The sequence below is a fragment of the Phocoena phocoena genome, chromosome X (assembly GCF_963924675.1).
Source record: "Phocoena phocoena chromosome X, mPhoPho1.1, whole genome shotgun sequence".
In the NCBI taxonomy this organism is placed as follows: domain Eukaryota; kingdom Metazoa; phylum Chordata; class Mammalia; order Artiodactyla; family Phocoenidae; genus Phocoena; species Phocoena phocoena.
In genome coordinates, this window is record NC_089240.1 from 39,375,277 (window position 1) to 39,391,417 (window position 16,141).

Here is a 16,141-nt window from a genome sequence, read left to right on the forward strand (position 1 = left end):
CCTAGGAAGCTGGCTTGCTGCTAGCTGTGTACAGTGGTGTAACTGACTCAGCCGCAGTTGAGAATGGGAAATGGAATTAAAATACAACTCTCACTACTCAGGGAAGCCAACTCCCACCTCTGCCTTAGAGCCTTCTGCTGGGGACTACCTATCCTATCTGTCCATTGGACAATATAACATGCAACTCCTTTTACCTACTAGCTCTCCTGTGCCCTCATCCCATACTCGTTTAGGTTTTCTCACCACCACCACCCTTCAACGTAAACATATTACCTACATTCTCTGCCTCTTGTCTTCACTGTCTGCCCCCCAGAACACCAAGCTCTCCAGACACTGATCCACAGGAAGCTTGATATTCCATTCTCTTATGTAGCCTGGCCTATGTGTACACTTGAGGAGTTGAACTATATTTGGATTTGATCCAGCTTCCATGGCAGAAAAGAGTCTGCAATGGGTGTATCATTGCTCACCTAGACTATTGCAATAGCTTTCACTCCCTCACATGTTGCCTTTCTCACCACTGCACCTTCTGCTCCACAAATCCAGCCACATAGCTGTAAGTGAGCTTCCTAAAAATTAATTGTTTTGCCATTTCTCTGCATAAAATACTCCAGTGTGCCACCATGGCCTATGGGATGAAGCCCAAGTGCCTCTTGCAAGGCCCTCTGTGATCTCTGTTGCCGCTCCTATAGCCATTCCACCTATCACTTCTGCATCACTCTGTCTGCTCTAGTAATTCTTAGCTGTTGTTTTCTGCCCTCCTGACATCATTTCACACCCTTGTGCCTTTGCACATACTTCCCTTCCTGTGTAGAATGCTCCCGCCTTCTTATCTGCCCGGAAAACTCCTATTCATCCTTCAAAGTCCTATTCCAAAGATATTCCCAGAAACTCAAAGTACCACTCTACATATTCTTTATTAATTACAAAAAGGAAAAGTTACCTTTACAATGTAGAAACCTAGCTAATGCCACCTTAACCTGGTGGTCAAATTTATCATCATCGTTAATGGGACAAACAGACATCATATGTCCCCAATGAATGGTGCGATCTGGTACTATTCTTGCCAAAAATAGTTCACCTGAATCTAATCCTGAAAGAACAATCAAACACTTCCAAATGGAAAGATGTTCTGCAAAACTGGCCTGAACTCTTCAAAAATGTCAGTGTCCAGGAAAGACCAAAGCAAAACAAAAGGCTCAGAAATGGTTCCAAATTAAAAGATGCTCAAGAAGCATGACAACTAAATGCAATGTGTGATCCTTGATTCCATCCTGGATCAAAGGGAAAAAAAAAGCTACAAATAACATTATTTGGAGGACTGGTCAATTTTGAATATGGATTATACATTAGATAATAAAGTTGGGTCAATGTTAAATTTCCTGAGTACAGTCATTGTATTGTGGTTATGGAGGAGAGTGCCCTTGTTCTTAGGACGCCTTGAAAGGGCTAAAGTGTTGCTATATCTGCAGTTAGCAGTGGTTCAGCAAAAAGAAACAAGTAAACAGATAAATATGTGTGTTTGTATATCTAAATAGAGAGACAAAGGAAATGCGATGGCAAGTGTTGACAATAGAGAAATTACAGGTGAAGGGTACACAGGTGCACATTATTCTATTCATCTTTGCTGTAGGTTTGAAATATTTCAAAACAAAAACTTGGACAGAATAAAAACAAACAAATGAACAAAAAGCTTTGTTCCAGGTCATGTTTTCTGTGAAGCCTTTCATGATATCCCTCCTGGCTGCCCCGGTCCCCGAGCACAGACACACATAAAACAATGAATCACCCTCTCTTCCGGACTCTTTCATGATTATGTATCTCTCTGACTAAACTGTAAGCTCTTTGATATCTGGGCCTGTGTGTTGTGTTGGATCTACACAATGCTAGAACTGTACCTGACACCGACTGGATGCTCAGCTGATGCTTTTTTTAAAAAATTAATCGAGCTGATTCTTGAGGCTTGGAAAGGATTCAGTAAGCAAGAAGGAGCAAGAGCCTTATCTCATGGGAGAGGAGTGGCATGAGCAAAGGTAAGGAAGCAGGAATGTATATGTTGCAATTACCAAGAACATTTGATTTGTTTGGTCAGAACTGAAGATTTACATAAGTGAAAATGCCTAGCACACAATAGATTCTTAATAAAAACTTGGTGAGTAAATGAATGAATGAGATCGGAAAGGCAGGCTTAGATCAGAGAGGAAAGGGCCTTGACTACTGAATTGAGAAATCTGAGTGTTAGCTAGTTCTTGACACCCAGGGTCTTTTCCCAGTGTCAGGAAGAGAGTGTGTTCTTCAGCAAGTCCCTTGTACATGTTTCCCCCTAAATAACAAGGAAAAGTAGAGATAAGTGGAAGTCTGAAAGTGACCAATTTCCAAACTCAGGAGGAGGAAACATCTTCTCATCCACCCAGGAGAAGTCCTACAGTGGAGTTTTTTTCTTTTTTTTTGCGGTACGCGGGCCTCTCACTGTTGTGGCCTCTCCCGTTGCGGAGCACTGGCTCCGGACGCGCAGGCTCAGCGGCCATGGCTCACGGACCCAGCCGCTCCGCCGCATGTGGGATCTTCCCGGACTGGGGCACGAACCCGCGTCCCCCGCATCGGCAGGCGGACGCTCAACCACTGCGCCACCAGGGAAGCCCTACAGTGGAGTTTTAAGACATCCAAAATCCCTCAGATGAAAGGGCATCACAGAACATTGGCTGGAAAAATACATGAATCTATTTAATATGAACCATGCTTGTCTTTGAGAATAGTGTATGGATTTATTTTGGTTAATTTTACTATATATATATATATATATATATATATATTTTTTTTTTTTTTGGCTGTGCTGCGTGGCTTGTGGGATCTTAGTTCCCTGACCAGGGATTGAACCCGGGGCCACTGTAGTGAAAGCATTGAGTCCTAACCACTGGACTGCCAGGGAAGTCCGTGATTTTACTACATTTTTAAAATTTAAGGAGCACACCTTTGCACACAACCCCAAGATGACAAGGAGTGATGGGGAAGTGATGAGTCTCTGAGCTGCTCTGTGAAAGAATTTGTTAGTTTTAGGTTATAGTTGTTTCGAATCTTCAGTCAAATTCTACAAAAATCTTAGCTGAGAGGAAATGCAAATCTCAGGGAGCATTTTAAAAATCTATTTTTGGCCCAGTTATGATGTAACATTGACTGGCTCCAGAATTTTTAACATTACTGGTTAGAAACCACTGGTGGCGGTCAAAATGACTTGTAGCTTACAAAGTATGTGGGCATTCTTTTTGGAGAAAGTAGACAAGAAAATTTGAGCTGTTGTTTCATGTAATAAAGTAGAATCAAGTGATAAATCATTTGGGCTGTATGCGCAAATGGACAGTGACACAGCTAAATTAGTCACAATTGTTCACCACAGGCCAACTTCATGATAGATAAAGGGCTATATATCAGCAATGTTCCCTTAGAAACAGTCCTGATGTGTCTGCGAGCAGGAAAATAATTCTATGGCTACAATCAACAAAGAAGTATCAGGCTAGCTCACCAAGCCCAACCAAACCCCTATCTCGCTGCAGTTTTATAAAGATTAGCATATCACATGAGCCAAATGCTGTGCCCCAGTGTAAAAATATGATACTGTTACTTTGTAGAAAAAGTGTAAGCCCTGCTCTTCAACACCAATAAAATAGAAGCATTCATAGATACTGAGTTCAGTGTGATCCAAAAACTGAAGCATAAAATAGCTATCTGGTAACAGAACATTTTAAAACATCAAGACAGATGAGAATTCGGGCTCGGAAAATAAATGACTATGAAGAAAGATAAAAAGAAGAGAGATCTGGGGTTTCTCTGAAGACCCGGCTCTGTGGCCAAGTCCTCCCTGTAGCGAGCTGCCATTGCCATGGAAACCAGTGGGAAGGGCAGTGGGGGCCTGTGACTCCCGCGCAGGGCGGCGGGGGTTGGGGGGGGTGGGGGTTCGGGGTGGAGACGGGGTGGTGACCTGTGACTGGTATACTGTCCCCCAGACCCTCTCCAAGAGACTCCACCGAGCTGCTGCTTCCTGAACTCGCTCCCGGGAGCGGTGCCCCAAAGCAGCCAGGAGAGACCACTGTCCCGCCATCTTGATGACAACACCCCCGTGTCCCCTTCTGGCTCAGGCTGTCAGGCAGCGCTCTGTCCATGGCCTCTCCCAGATAACCAGCAGTCTATACATCAGCAATGGGGTGGCAGCCAACAATGAACTCATGCTGTCTACCAACCACATCACGACAGTCATCAACGTGTCGGCAGAGGTGGCCAACACGTTCTTCAAAGACATCCAGTACGTACACGTGCCGGTGGTAGATGCTCCCACCTCGCACCTCTACGATTTTTTTGACCCTATCGCAGATCACATCCACAGCGTGGACATGAAGCAGGGCCGAACGCTGCTGCACTGCGCCGCCGGGGTGAGCCGCTCTGCCGCTCTCTGCCTCGCGTGCCTCATGAAGTACCACTCCATGTCGCTGCTGGACGCCTACACGTGGACCAAGTCATGCCGCCCCATCATCCGGCCCAACATCGGCTTTTGGGAACAGCTTATCCATTATGAATTCAAGCTGTTTAGTAAGAACACCGCTCACATGATCAGTTCCCCGGTGGGTATGATTCCGGACACCTACGAGAAAGAGGTCTGTTTGATGATGCCGATGTGAGCCATCCCGGTCAGCCCCTGACATCTGCTGCAAATCCTATATCAACATTGAACGTTGAACTTTTGTTGGTAAAGGAACTAGAAACCACCTTTTAGAAGGGCAAGCAAAAAGGGCAGGGGGAGTTTTTAGCTCAGTATGCCTTATCTTTAAAGAATAAAATTCATTAAAAGTAAAATGGTGACAATGTTTCTTATCCTGTGAGCAGCACGGCATGGCTGCTGCGGCCTGGCAAGAGAGGAGGGTGCCGAAGGTGGTGCCCAGCTCAGATGGACCTGAACCCTGGGACCTGCCGGAGCAGACTACTAACCCAGGGGTGAGTCACCCGCAGCCGCTCCTCCCACCCACCCAGCGCCCCAATCCCACCTGGTTCTTCCCAATCCAAAGCCAGAGGCTTAGACATTGTGGTACCCACTGTGTGCTTCTTACAGTAAGTGCCAACCTACTGGATAAGTGGCCTTCTTGGGGTTCTCTGGGAGTCCTGGGGGAGCCTCAGGCCACCCCTGACCCCACCTTCAACCACAGTGACCCAACTCTGATTTTCTAGATTAGATTTACATGTTAAATAGTTTTCAAAAAAAAAACAATTCCACTATATAAAGTTCAAAAATATTTTTTCCAGTGCTGTACTAAATGGCAAGGTCTTGAGTTGCCCTCAGCAATCCCCACCAGCCTTTGTGAAAAAGGAACATTAATCCCCTTCTCCAGGGCACTTGCTAAGAGAGAGAGCCCGCCTGACACAAGGCCTCCGTTGCTCTCATGGGCCTTGGCATGGTAGGCTGGAGCTGCTGGCCAGGACTGGCTCTGTCACCTCCTCCCATTGTAACTGGGGCCTCTCAGAGCCTCCATTTCCTTACCTGTCAAAGCAGTGGGAGCCTGTCTCTCCCAGGGTTGCTGTGAGGATTAGATTCCTTAGCATGGGACCTAGCAGGCGAATGGTTTCCTGCTTAGAGGAAAGGGCTGCTCTTGTTATTAAGGATAATCTTTAGCCCTGCTGGTTGGGGGTCAGCACATCCATCCTCACAGCGGCCTTTCCCCCATCTGTATACAGCCCTTTGTTGTCTACACAGCGCTCTTCTAAAAAATCATCCTGTCTATAAAAACAAACGGTCTAAGGTTCTTTTGGACCCTACCTCAGAGGAGGCCTACATTTAGAGCCTTTTCAGCGATCCTATTGTGTCATTGTATTTAATCCATGTGAAAGCAAGAAGCATCATTCCAGGGCCCCCTGTCCACTACCCAAAGGCCTTATTTATAATCACTGACCATTAGAGCCAGCACCCTGGGGTTCCACCAGGATCCGTGAAGGCACTTGCCAAAGGGATGAATGAGTGGGCCCCAGAAGTAGGCCCTGGAATCCAGGATTGTTCAAAATCCCCAGGTATCTGGCTCTGGCTTGGGAGCAGCTATTCTAATCGAGAATTGCTCTAGGTAAACAATATGAGACAAAGAGCACAACCACTCTGGTTGATGCAGACCTGTGGGTCCAGACCCCTTTCTCTCCAAACCCATCTCCACTCCCACTTCCACAAAAGGAGTGTCCAGGGATGCAATTTGGGGCAGTGAGGGTGAGGGACATTATGAAAACCTCTGCTCTAGATGGATCCTCTCCTTTTACAGATGGAAGACCAGGCTCACAAAACACAAGGGCTAGTGTGGCAGTTCCTCCACAAAGCAGCCTTTCTGGCAGAAACCCAGAAAGAAAATTTCTTTTCAAGCATTTTTAAAAGAAATTTGTTTGTATATATATATATATGTGCGTGCATTTTCATTTTTTTTAATACCTAAATTAACACACCATAAAATTAACTCTCTTTGGACATACAGTTCTATCAGTGTTAACAATGGGTACATTTGTGTAACCACTGCCACAATCAGGACACAGAGCAGTTCCATGACTCCAAAAATTTCCCTCATGTCTTCCCTTCGTAATCAAACTCTGGCCCCCACCCCAACCTCTGGCAAACACTGATTGGTTCTCCATCCTATAGACTTGCCTTTAACAGAATGTCACATTAATGGAATCATACAGGATGCAACCTCTGGTGACCTGTTTCTCTCAGTCTTTGTGATTTACCCATGTTGTAGTCCATTGTATGGATGTACCACAGTTTGTTTTACATTCACCTGTGAAGGATATTTGGCTTTGTATTACTTTCCTCGGGGCTGCTATAAGAAAATACCAAAAACTAGGTGACTTAAAACAACGGAAATATATTTTCTCACAGTTCTGGGAGCCAGAATCCTAAATGGAGGTCTCTGCAGGGCCATGAGCCCTCCGAAAACTGTCGGGGGTAGGGTGTCGGCGGTGGGGGGAATCCTTCCTTGCCTCTTCCTAGCTTCTGGTGGTTGCCAGAAATCCTTGACATTCCTTGGCTTGTAGATGCATCACTCCCGTATCTGCTTCTGTGGCCGCATGGCTGTGTGGCCACATTCCCTAGTGTGTCTTCACATCCGTCTTTCCTCTGTGCATATCTGTGTTCAAATTTCCCTCTTCTTATAGGACACCAGTCATATTGGGGGCTCATTCTACTCCAGCATGACCCTATAACAACCATTTATTAGGAAGCTATTATATACCAAGCACAGTACTGGGCACTTTACAACAGTGTCTCAAGCCTTTTCAACAGCCCTTCAAGGTGGTCCACCTCCTACAAATGAGAAATCAGAGGTTCCAAGAGTTTAAGGGATTTGCCAAGGCAGCACACAGCTCAGGAGTGAGGAGGTGACATGCACACTGGGTTCTCTTTTCTTGCATTTCTTTTGAGACAAAGGTAAGTAGATTGAAGAAAGGAAAAATTTGAGTCATACCCTTGATTACCAAATAGTATACATACGAATCACCTGGGGATTCTTTTATTATACAGATACCTGGGCCTCAGCGGCACAAATTTAGTTTCAGTAGGTAATAGGTAAGTTCCAGGAAGCTGCCTTCTTTTAGGCCACGCCAAGCAGCCTATGGGAATTTAGTTCCCCCACCAGGGATCGAACCTGGGCATTCAGCAGTGAGAGCACAGAGTCCTAACTACTGGACCGCCAGGGAATTCCCCAGGAAGCTGCATTTTTTTTTTTTAAAAATTTATTTATTTATTTATATTTTATTTTGGGCTGCGTTGGGTCTTCCTTGCGGCGAGGCGGGGCTACTCTTGATTGCGGTGCTCAGGCTTCTCATTGCAGGGGCTTCTCTTGTTGCAGAGCACGGGATCTGGGCGTGTGGGCTTCAGTAGTTGTGGCACACGTGCTCCGTAATTGTGGCTCACGGGCTTATTTGTTCTGTGGCACGTGGGATCTTTCCAGACCAGGGCTCGAACCTGTGTCCCCTGCATTGGCAGGCGGATTCTTAACCACTGCGCCACCAGGGAAGCCCCAGGAAGCTGCATTTTTAACAAGCATCTCAGATGACTCTGATAATGGCTGAGAAACATCAAACAGTAGTGAATATGTAAATACTAGGTATTCCATATCTTCTCATCATTTTCCTTCTTTTATGAATGATCTATTCATGCCCTTAGACAATTTTCTATCAGATTGTAAATCTCTTATTTTTCTTTTCAGTTGTAGGAACTGAAATATAGCATAAGGATAGTCAACTTTCCTTGTCAAATATGTTGCGTATATTTTCCCCAGTTTATCACGTGCCATTTGTTTATGGTGCTTGTTTGTGATTCAAAAGTTTAAATTTGGGGCTTCCCTGATGGCGCAGTGGTTGAGAGTCTGCCTGCCGATGCAGGAGACACGGGTTCGTGCCACGGTCCGGGAGGATCCCACGTGGCACGGAGCGGCTGGGCCCGTGAGCCATGGCCGCTGAGCCTGCGCGTCCGGAGCCTGTGCTCCGCAATGGGAGAGGCCACAGCAGTGAGAGGCCCACGTATCGCAAAAAAAAAAGTTTAAATTTGTATGTAGTAAAATCTGTGAGTCTTTTAACTGAATTGTTTTTGCTTCTGAATGATACTTGAAAGGTTTTCTCCATTGCATAATCATAAAAACGTTAACTATTATTTTCTCCTCATTAATGTTTTTTTCACTTTTAAACCTTTTCCCCCAATTTTTTAATTTGAAAATTTTCAAACATCCAAAAATGTTAATCAATTGTTAGCCTTTCTTCATATGTGCTTTCTCTCTCAATATAATACTTTATTTTCTGACTTATTTGAAAGTAAGTTGCAGATATCATGGCCCCTCACCCTTGAATATTTCAAAATGCATCATCTAAAAATAAGGACATTCTCCTACACACTGATGATATCATTATCAAACCTAAGCCAATTAATTAACAGTAGTTCTCTACCATCAATCCATATTTAAATTTTCTCACTTAATACCCAAAATGTCTTTTATAGCTATTTTTTTTACTTTCCCAAACAGGATGCCATTAGGATCACACATTATATTTCATTATCGTATTTCTTTTAATCTAGAACAGTGCTTCCACTCTTTTTCCCACATTTTTATGATGAGTCCAGAACAATTTTGTGGTACAATGTCCAGCATTCTGGATTTGTTCAATTATTTCCTCATGTTATTGTTTTGCTTGTTGTTCCTTTATCACCTGCATTTTCTTTAAACTGGACGTTAGGTCTGGATGTTTGATTAGATTTGGATTAAGTTTTTTTCCTAGAACACTTCAGAGGTGCTGTCATGTTACATCATGTCAGGAGGCACAAACGTCTCTTTGTCCCATGAGCAATGATTCTTACTTTGACCACTTAGTTAGGGTGGTGACCACCAGATACCTGCCTTTAAAACCAGTAAGTAATCTGTAGGGTGATACTTTTATACCATGTGAATATCCTGTTTCTTTCATCCAGTAATATTAGCATTACTTGCCTCAATCAATATTACACTGGGGGACATGTAACACTTAAATCTATCCCAAACTAATTTTGGTATATGGTATAAATTGGAGCTCTTAATTTTTTAAAATTTGAGATGTTGCAAAACCATCATAAATATCTGTGTCTCATTTTGTTCCTTCTGATTTTTTACATTGTCTATCTCTTCTTGTGCCAGTATCACATTCCTTAAAATTGGTGCAGCTTCATAATAGGCTGTAACGTTTGGTAGAGCAATGACATCCTCCCCACCTCTCCCCCACAGTAATGCTTCTTTTTCAGAGGCCTTTTTGTTGTTGTTGTTGTTAGATTCCTTCTCTTCCTCTTCTGAAGGAATTATTTTAATAGTTATGGCAGTTTTTTTTTTAACATCTTTATTGGAGTATAATTGCTTTACAGTGGTGTGTTAGTTTCTGCTTTAAAACAAAGTGAATCAGTTATACATATACATATGTTCCCATATCTCTTCCCTCTTGCGTCTCCCTCCCTCCCACCCTCCCTATCCCACCCCTCCAGGCGGTCACAAAGCACCGAGCTGATCTCCCTGTGCTATGCGGCTGCTTCCCACTAGCTATCTATTTTACATTTCGTAGTGTATATATGTCCATGCCACTCTCTCACTTTGTTACAGCTTACCCTTCCCCCTCCCCATATCCTCAAGTCCATGCTCTAGTAGGTCTGTGTCTTTATTCCCGTGTTACCCCTAGGTTCTTCATGACCTTTTATTTTAATTTTTTTTCTTAGATTCCATATATATGTGTTAGCATACGGTATTTGTTTTTCTCTTTCTGACTTACTTCACTCTGTATGACAGTCTCTAGGTCCATCCACCTCACTACAAATAACTCAATTTCGTTTCTTCTTATGGCTGAGTAATATTCCATTGTATGTATGTGCCACATCTTCTTTATCCATTCATCTGTTGATGGACACCTAGGTTGCTTCCATGTCCTAGCCATTGTAAATAGAGCTGCAATGAACATTTTGGTACATGACTCTTTTTGAATTATGGTTTTCTCAGGGCATATGCCCAGTAGTGGGATTGCTGGGTCGTATGGTAGTTCTATTTGTAGTTTTTAAAGGAACCTCCATACTGTTCTCCATAGTGACTGTATCAATTTACATTCCCACCAACAGTGCAAGAGTGTTTCCTTTTCTCCACACCCTCTCCAGCATTTATTGTATCTAGATTTTTTGATGATGGCCATTCTGACTGGTGTGAGATGATATCTCATTGTAGTTTTGATTTGCATTTCTCTAATGATTAATGATGTTGAGCATTCTTTCATGTGTTTGTTGGAAACCTGTATATCTTCTTTGGAGAAATGTCTATTTAGGTCTTCTTGCCATTTTTTGATTGGGTTGTTTGTTTTTTTGTTATTGAGCTGCATGAGCTGCTTATAAATTTTGGAGATTAATCCTTTGTCAGTTGCTTCATTTGCAAATATTTTCTCCCATTCTGAGGATTGTCTTTTGGTCTGGTTTATGGTTTCCTTTACTGTGCAAAAGCTGTTAAGTTTCATTAGGTCCCATTTGTTTATTTTTGTTTTTATTTCCATTTCTCTAGGAGGTGGGTCAAAAAGCATCTTGCTGTGATTTATGTCATAGAGTGTTCTGCCTACGTTTTCCTCTAAGAGTTTGATAGTGTCTGGCCTTACATTTAGGTCTTTAATCCATTTTGAGTTTATTTTTGTGTATGGTGTTAGCGAGTGTTCTAATTTCATACTTTTACATGTACCTGTCCAGTTTTCCCAGCACCACTTATTGAAGAGGCTGTCTTTTCTCCACTGTATATTCTTGCCTCCTTTATCAAAGATAAGGTGACCATATGTGTGTGGGTTTATCTCTGGGCTTTCTATACCATTCCATTGATCTATATTTCTGTTTTTGTGCCAGTACCATACTGTCTTGATTACTGTAGCTTTGTAGTATAGTCTGAAGTCAGGGAGCCTGATTCCTCCAGCTCCATTTTTCGTTCTCAAGATTGCTTTGGCTATTCAGGGTCTTTTGTGTTTCCATACAAATTGTGAAATTTCTGGTTCTAGTTCTGTGAAAAATGCCAGTGGTAGGTTGATAGGGATTGCATTGAATCTGTTGATTGCTTTGAGTAGTAGAGTCATTTTCACAATGTTGATTCTTCCAATCCAAGAACACAGTATATCTCTCCATCTATTTGTATCATCTTTAATTTCTTTCATCAGTGTTTTATAATTTTCTGCATACAGGTCTTTTGTCTCCTTAGGTAGGTTTATTCCTAGATATTTTATTCTTTTTGTTGCAATGGTAAATGGGAGAGTTTTCTTAATTTCACTTTCAGAATTTTCATCATTAGTGTATAAGAATGCCAGAGATTTCTGAGCATTAATTTTGTATCCTGCTACTTTACCAAATTAGTTATGGCAGTTTTGACTGGAATTACTGTTTTCTTGGGTATTAGTCAAGGTTGAATCAGGAAAACAGAAACCATAATAGTTATTTTCTCAGAGAAAATCTAATATAAAGAACTGTTTAACCAGTTATTAGAGGACTGAAAGGCAAAAATAGAACACACATTGTATGTGTTTCTACATATTTAAATATTTAAATGAAAGATCATCCACCCAGAATGTGAAACTTGATCAGTAGAATATTAGTCATATTTCTGGAGCTTGTGTATCTTAATTCCAAAGGCTCATATTGCTAGAAAATTATAATTTAGTATACTAAAACACACACACACACACACACACACACACACACACACCCTCATTCAACTCTTTACAATTCAATTTTTTAAAAACAGTTTTTGCCTGCTAAAACACTTACCATCATATCTGTTATATTACCAATGAGACATCTGTGACATCACATGATTATCCGTTCTGACCTACGCTGTTGAGGTAAAGAAGTAAAGATATACAATAAGGGGGCTATGTTTACCTGTGGGTCCTTAAGAGCCCATCTCCAGCTACCTCAGTGTCTCCTTCCCATATGCCTTCACTAGTCCCCTATTCATGAGATAGAGGCATGTGGGGAGGTGACCTCTTGATCACATTTTGGTAACTGCCTGATAAGGGGAGAGAAGGCAGTGAAAACTTGAATTTTATGGTAATGTTTTGGTGCTTGGGCCAGACTCCCTGCCAGGTCCTGGAGAGATGCATCAAAGTCTCGGTCAAGTAGCTGTGCTCAGAAAGTGTATTTAACAAGACTTTCTGAAGTAGGGCTTAACAGTGTTAGAATCTGGACTCACAGTTGGCTTCTTTCTTCAATAACCTCTATGGTGAGGGAATAAAAAATGAGCATGGAACTTGATCGAGTTAGAAGGCCTGTGTGATCAATTTGATTGAACCCTGGAGGCTCCAAGTTTAGGCATGTCTGGGGCCTGTGCTGGGGACAGTGAGAGTTTGCATTCATTTCCAGCTTTACTGCATGGTGGTCAAAGAATATGGCGTGTATAATTTTTGCTTCTGTAGCACTGAGATTTTCTCATTAGCCGTCATTCATTTCCAGCTTTATTGCATGGTGGTCAAAGAATATGGCGTGTATAATTTTTGCTTTTATAGCACTGAGATTTTCTCATTAGCCCTTTCTTGAACAGTGTATTATCTACTGGTAGGATTCTAAGTGTATATATATGTTTTTATCATATTTTATTATTTAAAAAATTTTAATGTTTGAATAGATAATATACTTGTGATTCAGCATTCAAATGGTACATAAGGGTATATAGAGTGAAAAGTCTCCTCATCTCTGTCCTCTAGCCAACCAGTTCTCCTCCCCAAAGGCAGTAAATATTATGAGTTTTTCCTGTATCCTTCTAAGATATTACATTATGAATTTGCAGGGAATTACATATGTATTTTTTCTCATTTTTCAACAAACGGTAGCATACTTTACACACTGTTCTCTGTCTTGTTTCTGTTTAGTAATACATGTTACAGATCATGCTAAGTCAGTAAAAGAGAACATTCTCATTCTCTTTTACAACTGCACAGTATTCCATTGTATGGAAGTATCATAATTCATGTAATCTGTCCCTTATTGATGGACATTTGGCTGTTACCAGAATTTTGCTATTACAAATAATATTGCAATAAATAAACTGCTGTAGTTAAGTTTACATACATAAATTATTTTATTCATGTTCAAATATATCCACAGAGCATTATTAGAAATGGAATTAGTGGGTCTGTGTTCATGAAAACCTTGTTTTCCACCCGTGTGTCTCCTTGACTGCTCACACAACTACCACATACATTCACACAGAACACTTCACTTCTGACACTTCTGGTCACCAAATACCTGGAGTTTTTTTACCCCATCAAGCAATTCTCTGTGACGCCAGCTGGTAGCCTATAATTTAACTCAATTCTGACACTATCTACCTGGAGAGCACATCAGATCTGAGAGGTTAAGGGCTCAGTCTCCGAAGACTGCCCTCCGCCCAACTTCAGATGCCAGTTACAACTAGTGGGTCCCCAGGTTACCCACAGCCACAACCCCCTCCTCAGGCTCCATTAATTTGCTTGAATGTCTCACAGAACTTAGGGAAATGCTTACTTTAGGTTTACCAGTTTATTAAAGGACATGATAAAGGATACAGATCGACAGCCAGATGAAGAGATGCATAGGGTGAGGTCTGGGAGGGTCCCAAGTGCAGGAGCTTCTGTCCCTGTGGAGTTGGGGTGCATCACCTTCCTGGTATGTGGATGTGTTCACCCACTTGGAAGCTCCTGGAACCCCATGCTTTTGGGATTTTATGGAGGCTTCCTCACATAGGCAGGATGGAGCATTAACTCCATTTCCAGCCCCCATCCCCTCTCTGGAGGATGGGGTGGAGGCTGAAAATCCTAAGCTTCTAACCATGGCTTGGTCTTTGTAGTGACCAGCTCCATCCAGGAGCCATCCAGGCCCAGCTCGAGTCACCTCGTTAGGATAAAAGATGCTTCTAGTGCTCTTATCACGTAAGAAATGACAAGATTTTTTAGGAATGGGGAGGGAGGGGGCAGAGACCAATATATATTTTTTCTATTATCTCACAGGTTCTAATTTCACAATTAGAAAATTTGATAAACATTGCCAGATTAATTCCTATGGATGTTATTAACACCTACCAGCAACGTATCGAAGTGCCTGCTTCCTCACAGAATCAGCAGCATGGGGTATTATCACACTTTTATATCTTTGGCCATTCTGACTAGTGAAAAATGGTATCTCGGTTTACTTTTAAATTTGCATGTCTCTTATTACAATTCAGTTCTTTTAAGAGCCATTTGTATTTTTCTTTCTATGAACCGGCTACTCATACCAATTTTTTATTACATTGTTAGTCTTTTTTTCTTATCAATTTGTAAGAACTCTATTAGAGAAATAAGGCCTTGTTTGTAATAAGAATTTCAAATATTATCTCCAATTTTTCAATTGTCTTTTGACTTTGCTTATAATGGATTTGCCAGGCAGAGATAATTTTTATTTAGTCAAATTTATTTATTTATGCTATTATTTTTATGACTCTTGGGTTCTGCGTCACTCCCAGAAAGACTTTCCATACTTTAAGATTATATTAAAAAGTCTATCATGGCTCTCCAAGTACTTTCATGTTTTCAATTTAAACATTTAAATATTTGATCCACGTGGATTATATTCTGGTACAAAGTGTGAGATATGGGTCCAACATTACTTTTTTTTTAGATTGCTACCACCATTCTTATCTATTTATATAATTTATAATATAAGCAAATATATGTTATATTCATATATAGTTTGTATATAATCCATAGTATATTATATAAATTTTTAATAGTATTCATATTCCTTATATTCACATTTATATTTGGCCTGCTTTGGTATGCCCAATAAAATAATAAAGAGGTATGTTAGTCTTATATTGCTATTGTCTGTATGTCAATTTCTCCCTATATTTCTGGGATGGTTTATTTTACATGTTAACTTGGCTAGGCTATGGTTCACATTTGTTTGGTTAAACCCTAGTCTAAATGTTGCTGTGAAGGTATCTGTGGATGGGATTAACATTCGCAGTCAGTTGACTTTAACTAAAGCAGATTATCTCCATTATGTGGGTGGGCGGCATCCAGTCAGTTGAAGGCCTTAAGAGCAAAGACTGAGGTTTCCCAAAGAAGAAGCAATTTTGTCACAAGACTGCAATATAGGAACTCTGCCTGAGTTTTCAGGCTGCTAGCTTGCCCTGCAGATCTTAGAGTCAAGCCTGCAACAGCAACTCTTATCTGAGTTTCTAGCCTGTTGGCCCTCCCCTACAAATCTATAGACCTTGGACTTGCCAGTCTCCACAATGACATGAGCCAATTCCTTCAAATAAATCTCTATTAGCTTTGTTTGTATGGAGAACCCTGACTAATACAATTTCTAATAGCTTTCCTTTATATATTTTGATAATATGATAGTCTGGCATTGAACGTCAAGACAATGAGAATTCTATTTGTACCCTTTTACTAATATAAAACTAACTCTCTTTGCCTGATTAATGCTTTTTGTCTTGAGTCAATAATATTGCCAAATCCTCCCCCTCCCTTTTTTTTTTTTTGGTCTGCATTTGTCTAATATACCTTTGCTTATTTTTTACTTTGTAACATACTATTGCCATTTTTTAAATAGTATGTCTCCTGTAACTAGATTATACTTAAA

At 41.3% G+C, this 16,141-nt stretch overlaps 1 protein-coding gene across 1 annotated transcript; it reads left to right on the forward strand.

Annotated features, from left to right (window-relative positions):
* Positions 1-4,100: 4,100 nt before the first annotated feature.
* DUSP21 (dual specificity phosphatase 21) lies at positions 4,101-4,670 on the forward strand. The gene has a single exon (XM_065901169.1). It carries the CDS (start codon positions 4,101-4,103, stop codon positions 4,668-4,670), a length of 570 nt encoding a protein of 189 aa, XP_065757241.1.
* The last annotated feature ends 11,471 nt before the right edge of the window (positions 4,671-16,141 follow it).